The following is a 22843-nucleotide window of genomic DNA, read 5'->3' as shown; positions in this document are numbered from 1 at the left end:
CAAAGAGGATAATTTTCAGACTTGAGTCTGAGAGTAACAAAATTGCCAACATTCAATGATATTGAAGACATGTTTGCGGAAGAAAAAAAAAATTGCCCTCCTCACAATATGAATTCTCTGATACCAAGAAGAAAATCAGTACAAGTCGATGATAGAGAAATCTCACCACACTTTTAATCGTGGGAGTAGTATTGTATTTATATAGAAAGGCAACATACAGAAACTGTATAAGGTATAACAATACATGGTAATATACAGAAACTGTATAAGGTATAGCAATACATGGTAATGAACAACTGTAAAAGCTATACAAGGTAAGATTTAGCAAATTACAAGGAGTGAAATCTGCACTATAATTAGTCCTATGACTGTCAATGAGATGGAGATAAATCAGCCTACAATCTCTTTGCTACACTCTTGGCATCCATATTTGTCATGCTGCTTTCCATACTAATGGTTTCCATATCAGGAATGATGTTGATCGAAAGGTGAATATTATCAATGATCATGATCATTTTTGCTTCTACTATACTATAGAGAGAGAGAGAGATGGAAGTACCTCCTGTAACAGAGACTCTCTCAAGTCGGGACTAGGCATAAAGGCAGCGGCGTACACTGCAACAGAGACTCTCTCGGGGAACTTTTCCATGGCAACAGATATGCAGAGACCTCCATAGCTGTGGCCGACAAGTACCACCCTTTCCTCCATTAATGGCGGAGACGCCATGAATTCCATCAAAGGCTCGACGTATTCCGAAAATGACTTTACTTCATGCACCTGCTTTGGGTGGATCCCAGAAGCAGCTAGGTCCAGGACTGTGACCTTATGACCTGAGAATTTCAACAAACTTGCCACCTTATACCAACACCATGCTCCATGGCAGGCTCCATGTACAAGTACAAAGTGCTTGATCTCGCTGTTCTCCATCTCCACTTATCCATCTACCTACTCTTTTGGAAGACCTTGCCGTTTTAGCTTTAAAAGACTTGGAGCATTAGCATTGGTTTTATCAAATTCATCTTCAAAATTTAATGAAAAGTACATGTTTAATATAAATTTAAAACCTCCTTATCCATAACCCCATGTTGGATTAGCCATTAGATTCACCAAACTAATAATATAATATTATTTTTTAATAATAATTTTTTAATTTTTTTTTTCATATTTTACAATTACACTAACTATATATATATATATATTAATAATTTAATTTGATACTTAAATTATTGATACTAACCAGAGGGTCATTGCATGAATTATAGGAAATGTAAGAAATATATTTTATAATAAAATAATAGAAATAGAGAATGAATAGTGAGTCTTCAAATATAGAGATGAAAGTAAAAATATTGTAGCTCAAAACTTGAGCTTTGATAGTATACCAAATCCAATACTAGCATTTTAACCCCCAAATCATCAAATTTTGATGAAACCTCCCTTTTGATAAGACCGATACTGGTGCTCTTAATGTGGAATAAAATTGTAATCAGAAGAATTTTAAATTTTAAAAAGATAAAAAGATATTTTCATAATTTAAAAAAGGGAAATGCTTTTCCTACATAAAGGTGGTCATCGATTGCATTTTTTATTTTATTTTTTTTACTTAATTGTTAAGTAATTATTTTAAATTGAATTTTTAGTTTTTATTTTTTTAAAATATTTAATGAATTTTAAAAAATATTAAAAAAAAAAAAAGACAAATTTGTTTTTACCTATTCGGTGGTGGTTTCAGTGGACTCTCTCTATGGGAGTAGCACCGTCCTTTAAAAGAAGCGTCCAGCAACAACAAAGAAGGAAAGAAAAAATAAACAAAACATGTCCGACGAGTAGTAAACCAATGATATAGGATTGTATACATATCATTATCCTTCAAATATACATACACACGTAAAATAAAAGCGCGAAGAAATTAACGAAAATGGTAGACATGGGTTGGTGTAAATTTATCCAGTTAAAATATTGACACTGTATTTTGTTCTGGTGCATGGCACATGCCATGGTGCTTCGTGCTGGTACAAGCTCAAACCACGGCTCGAGTTCGCCGGCCAGCGCAGCGAGTCATAGCCCTTGATCTTGCGGCTTCATGTATCAGTACGAAGACAATCAAAGATGTTGGCAGCTTTCACGAGTATATTGAACCATTGTTAGAGCTTTTGGCCGCACTTCCTCCTGACCAAAAGGTTGTAATCGTGGGGCACAGCTTTGGGGGCTTGAATTTAGCCCTTACAATGGAAAAGTACCTTGAGAAAGTAGTTGTAGCCTTTTAGGGGTTTTCATGGCGGCTTTTATGCCAGATATCACACACAAGCCGTCATATGTTTTGGAACAGGTGTGACGTCTCAAACCGTTATCTTTTAGTTGTTAAAGAAGATTACACATAAGGTGTTTGTAAAAAAGTCTCACACACTATGAGAGTACATTGAGAGTCTTTCAATATATACACAATATGTAGGTTATTTACAGAGTGTATTGAATGTTACAAAGAGGGATTTTTGGAATGCAATCATAGGAGGGGAATATGGGGCTTAATGTGAAATTGCCATATTTGGCCTTTGTAGCCATTGGGCATATATGGATGGTTGTTGGTTGTAGAGTTTCCATATATAAAATTTCTAGTTGCTGGACAAGGTTCCTTATATATCTTCAATACTCCCTCACTAGGGGTGTAATTGGTCCGGTCCAATTTTAAAAAAAAATTAGGACTGAACCAGTATGCACCGGTTTTGCATTTTCGAAAAACGATTACGTACCGGTTATCCTCCTAAACCGATACCTCCAGTTTTACCGATTCTGATCCGGTTTTTAATTTATAGTATTAATATTATGGCATAAAATGTAATTAATATACTAATATATATTAGTATACTAATGTATACTAATTAATTAAAGTGAAATATAATTAATATACTAATGTATATTAGTATTACTAATATATTATGTATTTATCAAAAGAAATAAGTTGGGAATTTATTAGGTTATAAAATGTTATTAATATATATATTATGTTATAAATTATAACAACATTATCTTATATATCATTATAATTTATATTATTATGAATGTTATATATAAAAATTATATATAATATAAAAAGTATTATACATAATATTAAAAAAATTAATTTAAAATATATAATATAGTGAACCGGTTTGGTCTGGTCCTAAAAAGCATAGAACCGGAACCAGACCAGTACTGGCCAGTTTTGGAACTACGGAAACTGGTTTAGGACCAGTTCAAGCCGGTTTCCCCGTTAAGTTTTACACCCCTATCCCCTGCAAACTATGCCGAGGTAGAAGGCCAAGTTTGATCCCATAACATGTGAAGAGTGTGGCATCCAAGAGGCTTGGTAAAAATATTAGCTAGTTGTAAAGAGGCGGGAACATGCTAACCATGAAGTAGTCCAAGAGCAACATGTTCACACACATAGTGATAGTCAATCTCAATGTGTTTACTACGAGTATGAAAAACAGGATTAACAATCATGTAGAGAGCACTAAGATTGTCACAAAAGAGGAGTGGCAGAGACAAAAGGTGAACACCAAGATCTAGAAAGGAAATCCATGTGAGTTCAGCAGTTGTATGCGCCATGGTGCGATATTCAGCTTCAGAGCTTGAGCGAGACATAGTATTTTGTTTCTTAGCAGACCAAGAGATTCAGTTGCTTTCTAGGAAAATACAATATCTAGTTGTGGAACACCGTGTTTAAGGACAACCTGCCCAATCTGCATCTGAAAATGCATAAAGATCAAGTGTAGATTGGGAACTGAAGTAAATACCAAGCTCAACAGTTCCATGTAAATAGCAAAGAATATGTTTTACCATTTTGTAGTGAGAGATGGATGGCGAATGCATAAATTGTGAAACAAAATTAACACTATAAGCTAGGTCTAGCCATGTAAGTGGTATTGAAGGGCACTAATATTGCTACAATAGTGAGAGGCGTCAGGAAAGGGAACATCACTAATGAGGCCCTTTGTTTGGGCCATCACAGGTGTACCCATGGGTTTGCAGTCTTGCATTTGTGCACGTTCTAGTATGTCAAGAGCATACATGGTTTGGGACAAAATAAGGCCATCTTTAGTACGGTGAACTTGTATGCTAAAAAAAATAATGTAATGGGCCAAGGTCTTTTATGGCAAATTGGGTACCAAGAGTACAAGTTAATTTGTGCAAAAGAGCATAATTAGAACCTGTTGAGAGAATATCGTCAACATATAATAATAAAACATGCATATCACAAAAGGAGTGATATATAAAAGGTGAGGGATCAACCATCATACTACATAGAAACCCATAAGAGATGGGAAAAGTACTAAACTTATCAAACCATACATGGGGGTTTGTTTTAAACCGTACAAGGCTTTATTCAATTTGAAAATATATGAAGAGAAGTTAGGATCGGTAAAACTTGGGGGTTGTTCCATGAAGACGGACTCTTTAAGATCCCCATGAAGAAAGTCATTCTTGACGTCAAGTTGGCGAATGTCCCTGTGATTGACAAGGGCTAAGTTGATGATGATCTAAATGGTGTCATGTTTGATAACATCAGAGAAAGTCTCATTGTAAAAGACACCATCAACTTGATGGAAGCCTTTTGCGACAAGTTGTGTTTTCATGCGATCAAGTGTGCCATCAGCATTGAGTTTGTTCTTAAAGACTCATTTGCATCCAACAACCTACATGTCTGGAGTCCGAGGAACAAAAGTCCAGGTGTTGTTTGATTGAGCTGAATTATTGCATATTTTATACATTTAGAACCAATATATTTTAATTATTTCATTACATTATTATTGGTTTTAGATGAATAAATGATTAAGATGAATAAATTCGAGTTATGATTTAAATTGGTTAATAGCATGATTTATGCTTAATTTCATAATTTGTGATTTAATTGGACAATGTTCATTCACATGCACAACATATTTTTGATATCCTATTATTCTTATTTTATTTTATTTCTATTTTCTATTATTTTATTCCTAATTTCAAATTCAAAGAACTTTTAAGTGGGCAAGACATTGGAACAATATAAAAACTTTCAACGAGTGTAAGACTCTTCAAATAAGGATAATGATGGGGTTTGAGAGTAATTCAGATCAGAATCCAAAAATGCATTAGGAGATAGAATGGACACATTTTAGTATTTTAATCATAACTTTCTGCTCAAATATCGGATTGATACGATTCTTGATGTATTGGAAAGTTATCTTAAAGGGCTACAAAGTTGTCTTTTAATAAGAATTTCCAAATTCGAACTACTGAAGCGCTTATGTGGCTGCCAAGTTGAGTCCTAAAATTTAAACGATTTTGTGTGCGAGAATAAGAAGAAATTAGGGTTTCTTTCCTATCCTATTTAAGCATATCATTAGCACGAAATTGGAGACTTTTTTAGAGCAGCGCTGCACATTTAAAGAACTCTTACAGGGTCCAATTGCCGCTCCAGCCGCCTCTTCCATTGCCTACCACCTCCATCTCCATTCATTTGGCTTGCTCTTTTCACTATCTACTATTTATTTAATTTTAGTTTAAAGTTTGTGATTTATTTTTGAGATATTTGGCTTAGACTTTTGGGCATTTATTTTCTGTTTATTTATTTCGTGTTATTTATTTTTCTCGTTTTTTTAAACTTTCATTTAACAGTGATTACAAGTACTATGAATTAATTTTGAAAATTTGTGATTTAAATACAAGGATGAACCCTAGAATCTTGATTTTGAGGCTTTTCAATTTTCAGTTCGTATTTTGTCAATTACTTTCTAATCTAGTTTAATTCTTAGATTAGTTTTATTAATCTCTCAATTCCATTGCATATTAGATCGATTAAAGCTTAATTAGGACTTAAATAATTTATGTTTTATTGTTTAATTTTTCAGATTAATTAAGATTGTTTAGTTTAGTTGATTTATTTTTATTGTTAATTTCAATTTGTTAGTTTTTTTTACATTTCATTTCGACGCTCAAAAATCCAAAAATATGAATCTACTCCATGACTAGTACCATTTTCATTATTGTTGCACTCTTTCATCTATTACACATACCATCATTTTTATTTTCTCTTTATGAATATTTTCACCATTTTAAACGAGTTTGATTTTAAGTAACTTTCCCTGATGAGACAATTTAAGAATTTATTCCTAATTATTATGCGACATCCTCCTGCACTTGGGATAGCCTTTGTGCTACTCATTTTTGGGTGAGTCATTGTTGTAATGAAGAGCTTGTAATTCATCACACATAGCCTTAGACCACCTGACATAGTTCAGCGCAGAACAAACGGTCTTGGGCTCTTAGGGAAAGTCAATAAGGGTATGGATATTTGTGTATTTGGGATTAGGTTTGTGAGTCCCAACTTTGGCACAAGTGACCATGGGGTGAGGAGGAGGGGTCCATGGGGAAGAGGAAGCTATGGGTGGAGCAAGCAAAGGGTTGTAGGGGGGTCACCATGAGATGAAGTTGATGTGGGGTTGGGGTGCAAAAAGGGCTCAATGTCAGGAGCCAACGAGGGAATGAGAATGGGATCAATTGTCGAGGATGTTTAAGGAGCCGGTGGAGCTTATACCTACAAGTGAGCTGCACTAGGGATATCCACAGGGTTAGTGATAGATGAGTGTCATTCGATAAAAGTTGATAAAACATGAGTATCGAAAGTGGGTAGATGGAGATTACCGGGTTGTTTGAATGGAAAACTAGTTTCATAAAAACAACATGTCGAGAAATAAAGGTTTTTCATGATGGTGGGTGATAGCATTTGTACCCTTGGTGTTTGTCACTGTAGCCCAGAAAAATGCAAGGTAGGGTTTTTGGGTCGAATTTATTTTGTTTGGTGTCCCAAGTGTAAGAGTAACATTTGGAGCCAAAAACCTTGAGAGAGGTATAATCTGGATAGTGGCCATAAAATATAGAGAATGGGGACTGACAACCAATGGATGTAGAGGGAAGGCGGTTAATTAAGAAGATGGTAGTGGAAAAGGCTTTGACCAAAAAACGTTTAGGTATGCCAAATAACATAGTCATACCTAGTTCACGGATGGTGCGATGACATCGTTCTACTGAACCATTTTGTTCGGGTGTATGCGGACAAGAGTATTGGTGAAGAATGCCTTGCTTTTGAAGATGCAAATTAAATAGATTGTTGGTGAACTCACTGCCAACAATAAAGTTTATCAAAGATACTAAAAGTATAACTATGTGAAGGTGAAAAAGGTAATTGCTCATTTTTCCTAGTTGGCAATTCTCACACAGAGAAGAGCCCTTATTCTTGCCAAGAGTCTGGATAAGACCTTAAGCAAAGCATAGAAGCTTGAGGGTGTCCCAACCATTGATGCCACACTTCTTCAAAAACCGATCGAAACCAAATGGAGAAGTGTGCTTCTGTGGGTGGGGAAATATACATATTACCCTTGCGATGTTCGTTCATTAGTGTGTAGTTGGTTGCCCTTTCCTTAATAGAGAAACCAACACCATAAAATTCACAGGCACAAGGATAGTCAGACATCAGTTGACTAATAGACAAGATATTTTTCACTAAATCAGGGACAAGCAAACATCTTTAAGCTGAATACGAGAATCACCAAAACCAATATAAGTGTCCCCAGTATGTGTGATTTCGTGAAGACTACCATCACCAATAAGTATTACATCATTGCCAAGATAGCAACGAAGGTTGTTGAGCATCCCTGAGTTACTTGTCATGTGAGCAAAGGCCCCCATGTCTGCTATCCATTCGGAGTTAGAAGGCATATCAATGTATCATGAAGAGCCATAGCGGCCAAGGCTTGAGGTATATCATCTGGTTGGAGACTGTGATTAAACCGATGTCAACATTTCAGAGGAATATGTCCTTTCTTGCCACAAATTTGACAAGTCTCTGAACGAACTGAGTCACAGGCAATATTATAATTTTGATTATGGGTACCACCAGACTGAGCATTAGAACGTGGGGAATGGCTGGCTTGTGAGAAGCCACATCCCTTAGAAGAAAAAGTCTTGTGCTGCGTATGGGTGGAACCTCGTTGACACTTAGAGAAGCTGTGATTGGACTTTTGGCCATAAAATGCCACGGGCTGAGGAGTAAGGGGCTCGTGCAACTAAGAACGCATCTCGAATCCTTGCAACAGGGGCACCAGCTCTCCATACATCAGCATGGGGGTTTGAGCATTGATGTAGTGAATGGCTCATTACTTGGGGCTGAGACTATTGAGGAGGGAGAAAGCCTTCATTTTGTCACTCACCGGCCGACCGATTGCAGCTAGATTATCGCATACCCCTTTGAAGTGTTGAAGATGATCTGCCATTGGTGTGGTGGCCTCCTTCCGCATGTAAAAGCTGCTATGTAAATTGGAATTCCCTCTCTTGGGATCTTTGGGCGTAGGCCTCTTGAAGGGCCTGTCAAACCTGTTGTGCAGTGTCTAGTCCAACAACTAGACTAAGAGATTCTTTTAAGAGTGTTAATTATCCAGCCACAAAGTAGACGATCAGATTTGCACCATTGGAGGTAAGTTTGACTGAACTCTTGGAAGTATCGTCTGTGGGGACATCAAACTGAGGTGGGGGGGACAGATTTGTAAGATGGTCCATAAGGTCTTGGCTCTTAGCCAAGGCCACGATTTGTTCCCTCCACAAGCGATATTTTCCGTGTTAAACAAAATGTGACAAAATTACTCACAGATAGTGAGATGGAAGCCATGTGAGTAGGACTCTCTTGCTCTCACTTGGCACTTGTTACCATAAAGAAGATTGCACAGAAAGTGTTTGTGAAAAAGTCTTGCACACCATGAGAGTACATTGAGATTTTTTCAATATATATACAATACGTAGGTTATTTATAGAGTGTATTGAATGTTACAAAGAGGGATTTTGGGATATAATCATAGGAGGGGTACAGCATTACTCTAAACAAATTCACACACTCAGGCCCTCACCTGTGTGACGACGGATTCACTCACCCCATACACATGCACGACACAGATCGGTCTAATTACATCACAAATTGTTGTAAGAATTTTGGGATTCTTTATTTTCCTAAGTAGTGTAATTGGGTTGTGATTGTGGAAGGATCTTGAACTCACCAAGACTTTAACAAGGCCAAGTTCACTGTTTATTGAGGACTTGTCCAAGGCATAGTATTTCTCAAACCAGGGATATGAGTCGGTTCCACGAGTTTACGTTGTTTGTGACGAGGATCTAGCAATACTTGTTGAATTTCAGCGATGGATGATTCAAAACAGTGGGGTAAAAGACGTGATGGAGATTGAGGGTGCTGATCACATGGCAATGCTTTCAAAGCCGAAGGAACTCTGCGATTGTCTCCTGATCTACATCTAAATACACTTGAAATTATGCTCTGCTTTTAACAAGAATAATTCTATTTGAAGACATTTATACCAAATCATCCACGTGACGTTATTTGATTCGGAAGATAAATTCTAAAATTTAAATATTACAAATCAAATTGTTAATTGCCTACTAGATCTTAATTAATTCAAATAATGTGCATGCCATCATATTGTAGTACTCAAGACACACGTACGGGATATTACCATCGGGTCATAATTTATTTGTGCCACGAAACATATATCCCAAGCTAGGTAGCTGCAAGTGGCAAGTTTTAAGGATATTTCTCTGCAATTTCAAGGAGGCAGGAGCACAGCTCCTTCGGTTGCGAGAACATCACCATGTGATCGGAACCGGCAATTACCTTCACCTCCGGTGCTGGATTGTTCTCAATCATCCACCTTTGGAAATCCACCTTCATCACATTGTCTTCTTCACAAATGATGTAAACTCTAGGAACTTGCCCGTATTTCTCCCTGCTCAGATTTGCTTCTTTTTGCAATGTTGCAGTATCCCCGTAGAGACGAATAGGTCTCACCAACGACATTGCAAGCGTCAAATCCTAGTAATTAATTAATTTCATTGTGTACAATATATTAGGAAATGCATGACAACTTAATTAATTAGCTAACTAACTTATAATAATTATAACATTAATTACTATTAACAAGAATTTTGTTCACAACTTATAATGAAAGTAGTCAAGCATATCCGCAAAGAGAAATGATAGCTTTGGCCATAAAAAGATTTCACATAAGTAAATTTTCAAACTGACGTGATTTGATGTGGTATATTAAATTATAAAGTTACTTTTATTGTAAAGTGGATCTAACGTATATATCATATAAAATCATGTCAATTTATAGATTTACTTTTATATATGAAATCTCTTTGTAGTTGTAACACTTTTTATTCGACAAAACATCATTAATATTATGCGGATTGAATACAAAATTTATGCTTAAAAGATTCCTTCTTTCTCAGGAAGAAAAAAAAGTAAATGGTTGTATCATGTACATATGACCATTACACACCTGTCTTGAAGTTTTCTGGATTATGAGGATAAAACGTGCGTGAAAATGCTGACAATGAATGAGATAATTGATGTGAATATTGGGATATTATTGGAGCATGTACGTACGTACCTCAGGTGGGGAGAGTTGGTAAAACTGGGTTGCCATGAAGTTGCGACCCCATAAAAGGGAGGTTGGAGGGTTGTTTTCCCCTTGATCGAACGTAAATTGCGTGTCCATATAAGAATCCAGTCTTCTGTTGAACTACATGATATATATTTTTTATTTTCCAAACCATATATGCAAAAAGACATTATAATTAAGTACGTAGCTGTAAAATAGGCAAACCTATATACGTATGAATTGATCTAAAGATCGATCTGGCTGTATCAGATATATATATATATAGGTGAATTTTATCTATATATAAATTAGTTAATATATATTTAAAGCATGAATTTTTAAATATCATGTATATATCTAGTGATGTTGAGCCATAGAATTAATTAATTGCATGCACAAATTAATTAGTATCTCACATGCACATCATCTTCAAATCTTACGGTTTGATATATATATAATTCATCCAAATGAAAATCAACTTTTGCAAAAGGAGCTAGGATGTTTTGTTTTTGTCTTTGCCAATATGTCTTTGGAAGTATCGATACGGACTCCAATAATTAGCACGTAACACAAGAAAGAAATTAGGAGCCATCAAATTAAACATATCACCATCAAGCTAAAGACAGGACAAAGAAATGAAAAGATGAGAAAAGAAAATCCAAGTCTACCACGCGTGAAGAAAAATCCACTAGAGAAGAAAATCAGTACAAGTCGATGATAGAGAAATCTCACCACACTTTTAATCGTGGGAGTAGTATTGTATTTATATAGAAAGGCAACATACAGAAACTGTATAAGGTATAGCAATACATGGTAATGAACAAATGTAAAAGCTATACAAGGTAAGATTTAGCAAATTACAATGAGTGAAATCTGCACTATAATTAGTCCTATGACTGTCAATGAGATGGAGATAAATCAGCCTACAATCTCTTTGCTACACTCTTGGCATCCATATTTGTCATGCTGCTTTCCATACTAGTGGTTTCCATATCAGGAATGGTGTTGATCGAAAGGTGAATATTATCATCCGCCCTCAAACTAGGCGTGGTAACAAGGCATAGTTTGTTCTTGAGTCTGTCCAAATCATATCTTGTTTGAGGCTTAGTGAAAACATCTGCAATCTGAGCTGAAGTTGAGATGTGCCGAGTGATTAACAAACCAAGAGAAACTCTCTCCCTGATATAATGATAATCTAACTCAATGTGTTTACTTCTAGCGTGAAACGCGGGATTGACAGTCATGAACAAGGAGCTGAGATTATCACAAAATAAAACTGGTGGTGTTATCAATGGAACTTGAAGGTCACAAAGGATGAAAGTAAGCAAGGTGATTTCTGCAGCAGTTTGGGCCATAGCCCTATATTCAGCTTCTGAGCTTGAACGAGAGACTGTGGGTTGCTTTTTTGCACTTCAAGAAATTATGTTACTGCCAAGGTAAGTGCAGAAACCAGTGGTTGAACGTCGTGTTTGTGGGCATCCTGCCCAATCTGCATCCGAGAAGGCATAAAGGTCCAATGTACTGGAGTTTTGAATATGCAAACCATGATGAGCAGTCCCTTTCACATATCTCAGAATCCGTCTTACCATTGTGAAATGGTCTTGTGTTGGAGCATGCATGAACTGAGAAACATAATTAACACTAAATGAAATATCAGGACGTGTTAGTGTTAAATACTGTAATGCACCAACTAGAGATCGATAGGTGTGAGGATCACAAAGTGCTGTTGAGTCCATGACTGTTTTGAACTTTTGAGTCATTGGAGTATGAGTTGGTTTGCAATCTCTCATTAATGCACGATCAAGTAGATCAATAGCATACTTAGATTGGTGCAATACAAGGCCATCGGAAACATAACTGACTTCAACTCCCAAAAAATAATGAAGTGCACCAAGGTCCTTCATTGCAAATTCAGTGTGCAACACAGCTATGAATTGATCAATTAATTTATCTGAGGAACCCGTGAGGATGATATCATCCACATATAGAAGTAGCACCAAAGTGCCATGAGCCGAATGATTGATGAAGAGACTTGGATCAGCTGTACTGCAGAAGAAACCAGATTCAAGAAGAAAGGTGCTAAATCTATCAAACCAAGCTCTTGGAGCTTGTTTTAATCCATATATTGCCTTATGAAGTAAGCACACATGGTCAGGTTTCTCATGGTTCACAAAGCCAGGAGGCTGTTCCATGAATATCTTTTCTGACAAGAGTCCATGAAGAAATGCATTTTTCACATCTAGCTGTCTAATACTTCATTTTCGAACAACAGCTAGTGAAATAATTATTCGAATAGTGGCTGGTTTCACTACAGGAGAGTAAGTCTCTGTAAAGTCTATGCCATCCACTTGATGAAAACCTTTAGCTACCAGCCTTGCCTTTAGACGTTGTAATGATCCATCAGGATTGATTTTGGGTGTTAGTACCCAACGTGATCCAACCACATTCATTGTGGAATTTCTGGGAACAAGAGACCAGGTCTCATTTTGCCATAATGCTTCCAATTCTTCTTCCATAGCTTTCTTCCAGCCAGGATGTTTAACAGCTGATTGAATAGTTCTTGGTGGCTTTGGTATGCCAACATACTGATGAATTAAAGCATACTTAGGATTATGTTTATGAATACCTGATTTTGCACGAGTCTGCATAGGATGTGAAGAAGCAGGTAGTATAGAATTTGAGGACTCTGCATGAGGTATTATGGACTAATTGCTTACTTCAGGACCTGCTGGGCCTTCGGATTGATCCAGTAGAGAGGAAATGTCAGGTAACATAGATGAGACAGTCTTGGACTGAAGTTCTACACCACATACTAAATCAGATAGAGTTAGTTGTTTACTCAAGGGTGCATTAGGAGTCGGATTTTCTGTATGTGCTGATGGAGAAGAATGAGAGCATATAGTGACTGTTGAAGAATCCCATTCTTTGAAAGTAGTGACCAGAAAATCTGAACAAGACTTGTTATTGGAGACTTGAGTTTTAAAGTGAAGATGATCCTCATCAAATGCTACATGTCTGGAAATAAATGTCCTTCTTGTAGGTGGATAATAACACCTATACCCTTTATGTCGATCACTATAGCCCAAGAATACACAAGAGAGTGACTTTGGGTCAAACTTACTTGTCTTTTGGTCCCAAACATAAGGATAACATCTTGAACCAAAGACACGAAGAGATCCATAATCTGGTGTAATAAGGGGACTCCCATTTTAAAGTGATAGTAGGGAGTCTGTTGATTAAGAAAACAGCTGTGGTAAATGCTTCTACCCAAAAACACTTGGGAACATTAGCATGCAACATCATTGTAAGACCCAACTCTCTAATATTTCGATGTCTCCTCTCAACAAATCCATTCTGCTCAGGCGTGTATGGACAGGATATTTGATGTAAAATACCAGAATTTTGCAAATGACTAATAAAGGCATTATTCAGAAATTCTCCTCCTCCATCTGTTTGTACCACTTTTATGATTTTCTCAAACTGTCTCAAGACATATTTCTCAAATAGTAAGAATTGATTAAAGAAATCTGACTTTTGCTTTAGAGGAATCATCCAAATGAACTTTGTAAAATCATCCACAATTGCAGCATAATAATGAGATTTATTCATTGAAGGAACAGGAGCAGGCCCCCACAAGTCAATATGAAGCTTATCAAAAGGAGTAATTGTTTTAGACACTGAAGTAGAGAAGGGAAGCTTAGACATCTTCCCTAACTGACAACTCTCACAGACTTTATTCTCTAACTTATTGGACAATATTTTAATAAGACCCTTGCTTTGAAGATTAGCAACAGCAGCTGCTTGAGGATGCCCGAGCCTTTGATGCCATAGATCCCTTGTTACTGCTCGAAACCTTGTTGAAAAGAAAGCAGCTGGTGAAGCCCGAATGGTGTAAAGATTATCCTGCTTGAGTCCCTTCATTAGAACTCTGTGTCACTCGATCCTTGATCACAAAATGCTCATTAGAAAACTCACAGTTTACTGGATAATCATTAGTCAATTGTCCAATAGATAACAAGTTTTTCTCTAGATCAGGAACCAAAAGAATATTGGTTAAAGTAATCTTAGAAGATCCTGACCCGTTAGTAGCATCACCAATGTGTGTAATTCTTAGAAAATCTCAATTTCCAATTAACGCATGATCTGAACCAACATAAGGCTTTAAGTTAGATAAAATACCTTCATGAGAAGTCATGTGAGCAAAAGCTCCTGTGTCAGAAATCCATTCATCATTGTTGGTTTCTGAGACAATATTGAGAGCTGCAAATGCTTTAGGCAAGTTGTCGGGCTGAATTGAGTGATTAAACCTGTGCCAACAACGAATTGCAGTGTGGCCTCGTTTATCACAGATTTGACAAAGAAGTTCACGATTAGGCTCACGGGTAGAATTAGTTGACACATTTGGAGAACCTAGATTGTTCAGCTTCACAGTTGCTTGATTAGTAGGAGAAAAACCTTTACCTTTTGAGGAAAAACTACCTAATTGCCGAGATCCCTTGTTGTTGAATTTTGAGTTATTTTTCTGACCATAAAAGGCAGTGTAGGCTCCTGAGTCAGGAGAGTGCAAGCTAATCTGTGTCTCATAGCTTTGCAGTAAAGGCACTGCTTCTGCATAACTTGGCATAAAAGGTTTGAGCATAGAAGTGGTAAAAGGTTCATACCTTGCTCCCAAGCCATTTAATAGAGAGAATACTTTGGTTTTGTCATCAACAGGACAGCCAATAGCAGATAAGCTATCACACACACCTTTGAATTTACGGAGATAATCATTCAAAGGCATATCAAAGTCTTTCTTCATGTGATTGAGTTGCTGTGTAAGTTGAAACTGTCGCTCCTGAGAAGATTGAGCATATGCTTCTTTGAGAGCCCTCCATACATGTGCCAAAGTGTCCAGGCCAATGACAATCCCAAGAGCCTCTTCAGATAATGTTCCAATGATCCAGCCTCTAAGTAGTCGATCAGCAGTTTTCCATTTCACAAATTCTGGGTTAGAAACAGCTTGATGAATTGAACCCTCTGGAGGTGGAAGTACAGCTTCAGGGATAGTGACTTCTCCCGTAAGATAAGTCACCAGTTCTTGACTCTCTGCTAGAGCAAGGACTTGCTCACGCCAAAGAGGATAATTTTCAGACTTGAGTCTGAGAGTAACAAAATTGCCAACATTCAATGATATTGAAGACATGTTTGCGGAAGAAAAAAAAAATTGCCCTCCTCACAATATGAATTCTCTGATACCAAGAAGAAAATCAGTACAAGTCGATGATAGAGAAATCTCACCACACTTTTAATCGTGGGAGTAGTATTGTATTTATATAGAAAGGCAACATACAGAAACTGTATAAGGTATAACAATACATGGTAATATACAGAAACTGTATAAGGTATAGCAATACATGGTAATGAACAACTGTAAAAGCTATACAAGGTAAGATTTAGCAAATTACAAGGAGTGAAATCTGCACTATAATTAGTCCTATGACTGTCAATGAGATGGAGATAAATCAGCCTACAATCTCTTTGCTACACTCTTGGCATCCATATTTGTCATGCTGCTTTCCATACTAATGGTTTCCATATCAGGAATGATGTTGATCGAAAGGTGAATATTATCAATGATCATGATCATTTTTGCTTCTACTATACTATAGAGAGAGAGAGAGATGGAAGTACCTCCTGTAACAGAGACTCTCTCAAGTCGGGACTAGGCATAAAGGCAGCGGCGTACACTGCAACAGAGACTCTCTCGGGGAACTTTTCCATGGCAACAGATATGCAGAGACCTCCATAGCTGTGGCCGACAAGTACCACCCTTTCCTCCATTAATGGCGGAGACGCCATGAATTCCATCAAAGGCTCGACGTATTCCGAAAATGACTTTACTTCATGCACCTGCTTTGGGTGGATCCCAGAAGCAGCTAGGTCCAGGACTGTGACCTTATGACCTGAGAATTTCAACAAACTTGCCACCTTATACCAACACCATGCTCCATGGCAGGCTCCATGTACAAGTACAAAGTGCTTGATCTCGCTGTTCTCCATCTCCACTTATCCATCTACCTACTCTTTTGGAAGACCTTGCCGTTTTAGCTTTAAAAGACTTGGAGCATTAGCATTGGTTTTATCAAATTCATCTTCAAAATTTAATGAAAAGTACATGTTTAATATAAATTTAAAACCTCCTTATCCATAACCCCATGTTGGATTAGCCATTAGATTCACCAAACTAATAATATAATATTATTTTTTAATAATAATTTTTTAATTTTTTTTTTCATATTTTACAATTACACTAACTATATATATATATATATATATTAATAATTTAATTTGATACTTAAATTATTGATACTAACCAGAGGGTCATTGCATGAATTATAGGAAATGTAAGAAATATATTTTATAATAAAATAATAGAAATAGAGAATGAATAGTGAGTCTTCAAATATAGAGATGAAAGTAAAAATATTGTAGCTCAAAACTTGAGCTTTGATAGTATACCAAATCCAATACTAGCATTTTAACCCCCAAATCATCAAATTTTGATGAAACCTCCCTTTTGATAAGACCGATACTGGTGCTCTTAATGTGGAATAAAATTGTAATCAGAAGAATTTTAAATTTTAAAAAGATAAAAAGATATTTTCATAATTTAAAAAAGGGAAATGCTTTTCCTACATAAAGGTGGTCATCGATTGCATTTTTTATTTTATTTTTTTTACTTAATTGTTAAGTAATTATTTTAAATTGAATTTTTAGTTTTTATTTTTTTAAAATATTTAATGAATTTTAAAAAATATTAAAAAAAAAAAAGACAAATTTGTTTTTACCTATTCGGTGGTGGTTTCAGTGGACTCTCTCTATGGGAGTAGCACCGTCCTTTAAAAGAAGCGTCCAGCAACAACAAAGAAGGAAAGAAAAAATAAACAAAACATGTCCGACGAGTAGTAAACCAATGATATAGGATTGTATACATATCATTATCCTTCAAATATACATACACACGTAAAATAAAAGCGCGAAGAAATTAACGAAAATGGTAGACATGGGTTGGTGTAAATTTATCCAGTTAAAATATTGACACTGTATTTTGTTCTGGTGCATGGCACATGCCATGGTGCTTCGTGCTGGTACAAGCTCAAACCACGGCTCGAGTTCGCCGGCCAGCGCAGCGAGTCATAGCCCTTGATCTTGCGGCTTCATGTATCAGTACGAAGACAATCAAAGATGTTGGCAGCTTTCACGAGTATATTGAACCATTGTTAGAGCTTTTGGCCGCACTTCCTCCTGACCAAAAGGTTGTAATCGTGGGGCACAGCTTTGGGGGCTTGAATTTAGCCCTTACAATGGAAAAGTACCTTGAGAAAGTAGTTGTAGCCTTGTAGGGGTTTTCATGGCGGCTTTTATGCCAGATATCACACACAAGCCGTCATATGTTTTGGAACAGGTGTGACGTCTCAAACCGTTATCTTTTAGTTGTTAAAGAAGATTACACATAAGGTGTTTGTAAAAAAGTCTCACACACTATGAGAGTACATTGAGAGTCTTTCAATATATACACAATATGTAGGTTATTTACAGAGTGTATTGAATGTTACAAAGAGGGATTTTTGGAATGCAATCATAGGAGGGGAATATGGGGCTTAATGTGAAATTGCCATATTTGGCCTTTGTAGCCATTGGGCATATATGGATGGTTGCTGGTTGTAGAGTTTCCATATATAAAATTTCTAGTTGCTGGACAAGGTTCCTTATATATCTTCAATACTCCCTCGCTAGGGGTGTAATTGGTCCGGTCCAATTTTAAAAAAAATTTAGGACTGAACCAGTATGCACCGGTTTTGCATTTTCGAAAAACGATTACGTACCGGTTATCCTCCTAAACCGATACCTCCAGTTTTACCGATTCTGATCCGGTTTTTAATTTATAGTATTAATATTATGGCATAAAATGTAATTAATATACTAATATATATTAGTATACTAATGTATACTAATTAATTAAAGTGAAATATAATTAATATACTAATGTATATTAGTATTACTAATATATTATGTATTTATCAAAAGAAATAAGTTGGGAATTTATTAGGTTATAAAATGTTATTAATATATATATTATGTTATAAATTATAACAACATTATCTTATATATCATTATAATTTATATTATTATGAATGTTATATATAAAAATTATATATAATATAAAAAGTATTATACATAATATTAAAAAAATTAATTTAAAATATATAATATAGTGAACCGGTTTGGTCTGGTCCTAAAAAGCATAGAACTGGAACCAGACCAGTACTGGCCAGTTTTGGAACTACGGAAACTGGTTTAGGACCAGTTCAAGCCGGTTTCCCCGTTAAGTTTTACACCCCTATCCCCTGCAAACTATGCCGAGGTAGAAGGCCAAGTTTGATCCCATAACATGTGAAGAGTGTGGCATCCAAGAGGCTTGGTAAAAATATTAGCTAGTTGTAAAGAGGCGGGAACATGCTAACCATGAAGTAGTCCAAGAGCAACATGTTCACACACATAGTGATAGTCAATCTCAATGTGTTTACTACGAGTATGAAAAACAGGATTAACAATCATGTAGAGAGCACTAAGATTGTCACAAAAGAGGAGTGGCAGAGACAAAAGGTGAACACCAAGATCTAGAAAGGAAATCCATGTGAGTTCAGCAGTTGTATGCGCCATGGTGCGATATTCAGCTTCAAAGCTTGAGCGAGACATAGTATTTTGTTTCTTAGCAGACCAAGAGATTCAGTTGCTTTCTAGGAAAATACAATATCTAGTTGTGGAACACCGTGTTTAAGGACAACCTGCCCAATCTGCATCTGAAAATGCATAAAGATCAAGTGTAGATTGGGAACTGAAGTAAATACCAAGCTCAACAGTTCCATGTAAATAGCAAAGAATATGTTTTACCATTTTGTAGTGAGAGATGGATGGCGAATGCATAAATTGTGAAACAAAATTAACACTATAAGCTAGGTCTAGCCATGTAAGTGGTATTGAAGGGCACTAATATTGCTACAATAGTGAGAGGCGTCAGGAAAGGGAACATCACTAATGAGGCCCTTTGTTTGGGCCATCACAGGTGTACCCATGGGTTTGCAGTCTTGCATTTGTGCACGTTCTAGTATGTCAAGAGCATACATGGTTTGGGACAAAATAAGGCCATCTTTAGTACGGTGAACTTGTATGCTAAAAAAAATAATGTAATGGGCCAAGGTCTTTTATGGCAAATTGGGTACCAAGAGTACAAGTTAATTTGTGCAAAAGAGCATAATTAGAACCTGTTGAGAGAATATCGTCAACATATAATAATAAAACATGCATATCACAAAAGGAGTGATATATAAAAGGTGAGGGATCAACCATCATACTACATAGAAACCCATAAGAGATGGGAAAAGTACTAAACTTATCAAACCATACATGGGGGTTTGTTTTAAACCGTACAAGGCTTTATTCAATTTGAAAATATATGAAGAGAAGTTAGGATCGGTAAAACTTGGGGGTTGTTCCATGAAGACGGACTCTTTAAGATCCCCATGAAGAAAGTCATTCTTGACGTCAAGTTGGCGAATGTCCCTGTGATTGACAAGGGCTAAGTTGATGATGATCTAAATGGTGTCATGTTTGATAACATCAGAGAAAGTCTCATTGTAAAAGACACCATCAACTTGATGGAAGCCTTTTGCGACAAGTTGTGTTTTCATGCGATCAAGTGTGCCATCAGCATTGAGTTTGTTCTTAAAGACTCATTTGCATCCAACAACCTACATGTCTGGAGTCCGAGGAACAAAAGTCCAGGTGTTGTTTGATTGAGCTGAATTATTGCATATTTTATACATTTAGAACCAATATATTTTAATTATTTCATTACATTATTATTGGTTTTAGATGAATAAATGATTAAGATGAATAAATTCGAGTTATGATTTAAATTGGTTAATAGCATGATTTATGCTTAATTTCATAATTTGTGATTTAATTGGACAATGTTCATTCACATGCACAACATATTTTTGATATCCTATTATTCTTATTTTATTTTATTTCTATTTTCTATTATTTTATTCCTAATTTCAAATTCAAAGAACTTTTAAGTGGGCAAGACATTGGAACAATATAAAAACTTTCAACGAGTGTAAGACTCTTCAAATAAGGATAATGATGGGGTTTGAGAGTAATTCAGATCAGAATCCAAAAATGCATTAGGAGATAGAATGGACACATTTTAGTATTTTAATCATAACTTTCTGCTCAAATATCGGATTGATACGATTCTTGATGTATTGGAAAGTTATCTTAAAGGGCTACAAAGTTGTCTTTTAATAAGAATTTCCAAATTCGAACTACTGAAGCGCTTATGTGGCTGCCAAGTTGAGTCCTAAAATTTAAACGATTTTGTGTGCGAGAATAAGAAGAAATTAGGGTTTCTTTCCTATCCTATTTAAGCATATCATTAGCACGAAATTGGAGACTTTTTTAGAGCAGCGCTGCACATTTAAAGAACTCTTACAGGGTCCAATTGCCGCTCCAGCCGCCTCTTCCATTGCCTACCACCTCCATCTCCATTCATTTGGCTTGCTCTTTTCACTATCTACTATTTATTTAATTTTAGTTTAAAGTTTGTGATTTATTTTTGAGATATTTGGCTTAGACTTTTGGGCATTTATTTTCTGTTTATTTATTTCGTGTTATTTATTTTTCTCGTTTTTTTAAACTTTCATTTAACAGTGATTACAAGTACTATGAATTAATTTTGAAAATTTGTGATTTAAATACAAGGATGAACCCTAGAATCTTGATTTTGAGGCTTTTCAATTTTCAGTTCGTATTTTGTCAATTACTTTCTAATCTAGTTTAATTCTTAGATTAGTTTTATTAATCTCTCAATTCCATTGCATATTAGATCGATTAAAGCTTAATTAGGACTTAAATAATTTATGTTTTATTGTTTAATTTTTCAGATTAATTAAGATTGTTTAGTTTAGTTGATTTATTTTTATTGTTAATTTCAATTTGTTAGTTTTTTTTACATTTCATTTCGACGCTCAAAAATCCAAAAATATGAATCTACTCCATGACTAGTACCATTTTCATTATTGTTGCACTCTTTCATCTATTACACATACCATCATTTTTATTTTCTCTTTATGAATATTTTCACCATTTTAAACGAGTTTGATTTTAAGTAACTTTCCCTGATGAGACAATTTAAGAATTTATTCCTAATTATTATGCGACATCCTCCTGCACTTGGGATAGCCTTTGTGCTACTCATTTTTGGGTGAGTCATTGTTGTAATGAAGAGCTTGTAATTCATCACACATAGCCTTAGACCACCTGACATAGTTCAGCGCAGAACAAACGGTCTTGGGCTCTTAGGGAAAGTCAATAAGGGTATGGATATTTGTGTATTTGGGATTAGGTTTGTGAGTCCCAACTTTGGCACAAGTGACCATGGGGTGAGGAGGAGGGGTCCATGGGGAAGAGGAAGCTATGGGTGGAGCAAGCAAAGGGTTGTAGGGGGGTCACCATGAGATGAAGTTGATGTGGGGTTGGGGTGCAAAAAGGGCTCAATGTCAGGAGCCAACGAGGGAATGAGAATGGGATCAATTGTCGAGGATGTTTAAGGAGCCGGTGGAGCTTATACCTACAAGTGAGCTGCACTAGGGATATCCACAGGGTTAGTGATAGATGAGTGTCATTCGATAAAAGTTGATAAAACATGAGTATCGAAAGTGGGTAGATGGAGATTACCGGGTTGTTTGAATGGAAAACTAGTTTCATAAAAACAACATGTCGAGAAATAAAGGTTTTTCATGATGGTGGGTGATAGCATTTGTACCCTTGGTGTTTGTCACTGTAGCCCAGAAAAATGCAAGGTAGGGTTTTTGGGTCGAATTTATTTTGTTTGGTGTCCCAAGTGTAAGAGTAACATTTGGAGCCAAAAACCTTGAGAGAGGTATAATCTGGATAGTGGCCATAAAATATAGAGAATGGGGACTGACAACCAATGGATGTAGAGGGAAGGCGGTTAATTAAGAAGATGGTAGTGGAAAAGGCTTTGACCAAAAAACGTTTAGGTATGCCAAATAACATAGTCATACCTAGTTCACGGATGGTGCGATGACATCGTTCTACTGAACCATTTTGTTCGGGTGTATGCGGACAAGAGTATTGGTGAAGAATGCCTTGCTTTTGAAGATGCAAATTAAATAGATTGTTGGTGAACTCACTGCCAACAATAAAGTTTATCAAAGATACTAAAAGTATAACTATGTGAAGGTGAAAAAGGTAATTGCTCATTTTTCCTAGTTGGCAATTCTCACACAGAGAAGAGCCCTTATTC

General features: G+C 36.1%; 2 protein-coding genes and 1 pseudogene across 2 annotated transcripts; 1 reads left to right on the top strand and 2 right to left on the bottom strand.

Moving 5' to 3' along the window:
* Window positions 1-559: 559 nt before the first annotated feature.
* LOC118345326 (methylesterase 10-like) lies at window positions 560-928 on the bottom strand (the record flags this gene model as incomplete). Its single annotated transcript, XM_035686968.1, has 1 exon — window positions 560-928. A coding segment is annotated over exon 1 (369 nt), but the record flags the coding sequence as incomplete, so codon positions are not given.
* A 1064-nt stretch (window positions 929-1992) lies between these two features.
* On the top strand, window positions 1993-9325 carry LOC108995279 (annotated as a pseudogene).
* A 99-nt stretch (window positions 9326-9424) lies between these two features.
* On the bottom strand, window positions 9425-16509 carry LOC108980218 (methylesterase 10-like). The gene is made up of 3 exons (XM_035686970.1): window positions 16141-16509; window positions 10480-10611; window positions 9425-9896 (listed from the first exon to the last, which is right to left on the bottom strand). Exons 1-3 carry the CDS (start codon window positions 16507-16509, stop codon window positions 9609-9611), a joined length of 789 nt encoding a protein of 262 aa, XP_035542863.1. The 3' UTR covers window positions 9425-9608.
* Between the last annotated feature and the right edge of the window lie 6334 nt (window positions 16510-22843).

Source organism: Juglans regia, unplaced genomic scaffold, assembly GCF_001411555.2.
Source record: "Juglans regia cultivar Chandler unplaced genomic scaffold, Walnut 2.0 Scaffold_23, whole genome shotgun sequence".
NCBI lineage: Eukaryota > Viridiplantae > Streptophyta > Magnoliopsida > Fagales > Juglandaceae > Juglans > Juglans regia.
The sequence above is the reverse complement of the archived record's forward strand: the minus strand, read 5'-3'. Positions and strand labels throughout refer to the sequence as shown.

Bases quoted from the DNA above. Each gene is read 5' to 3' on its own strand.
- LOC108980218 (XM_035686970.1), bottom strand. From the start codon at position 16,509: ATGGAGAACAGCGAGATCAAGCACTTTGTACTTGTACATGGAGCCTGC. The intron at 10,612-16,140 runs GTACTTCCATCT...TATATCATGTAG, and splicing joins GAGAGTCTCTGTTACAGGAG to TTCAACAGAAGACTGGATTC. The intron at 9,897-10,479 runs GTACGTACGTAC...ATTAATTACTAG, and splicing joins ACCAACTCTCCCCACCTGAG to GATTTGACGCTTGCAATGTC.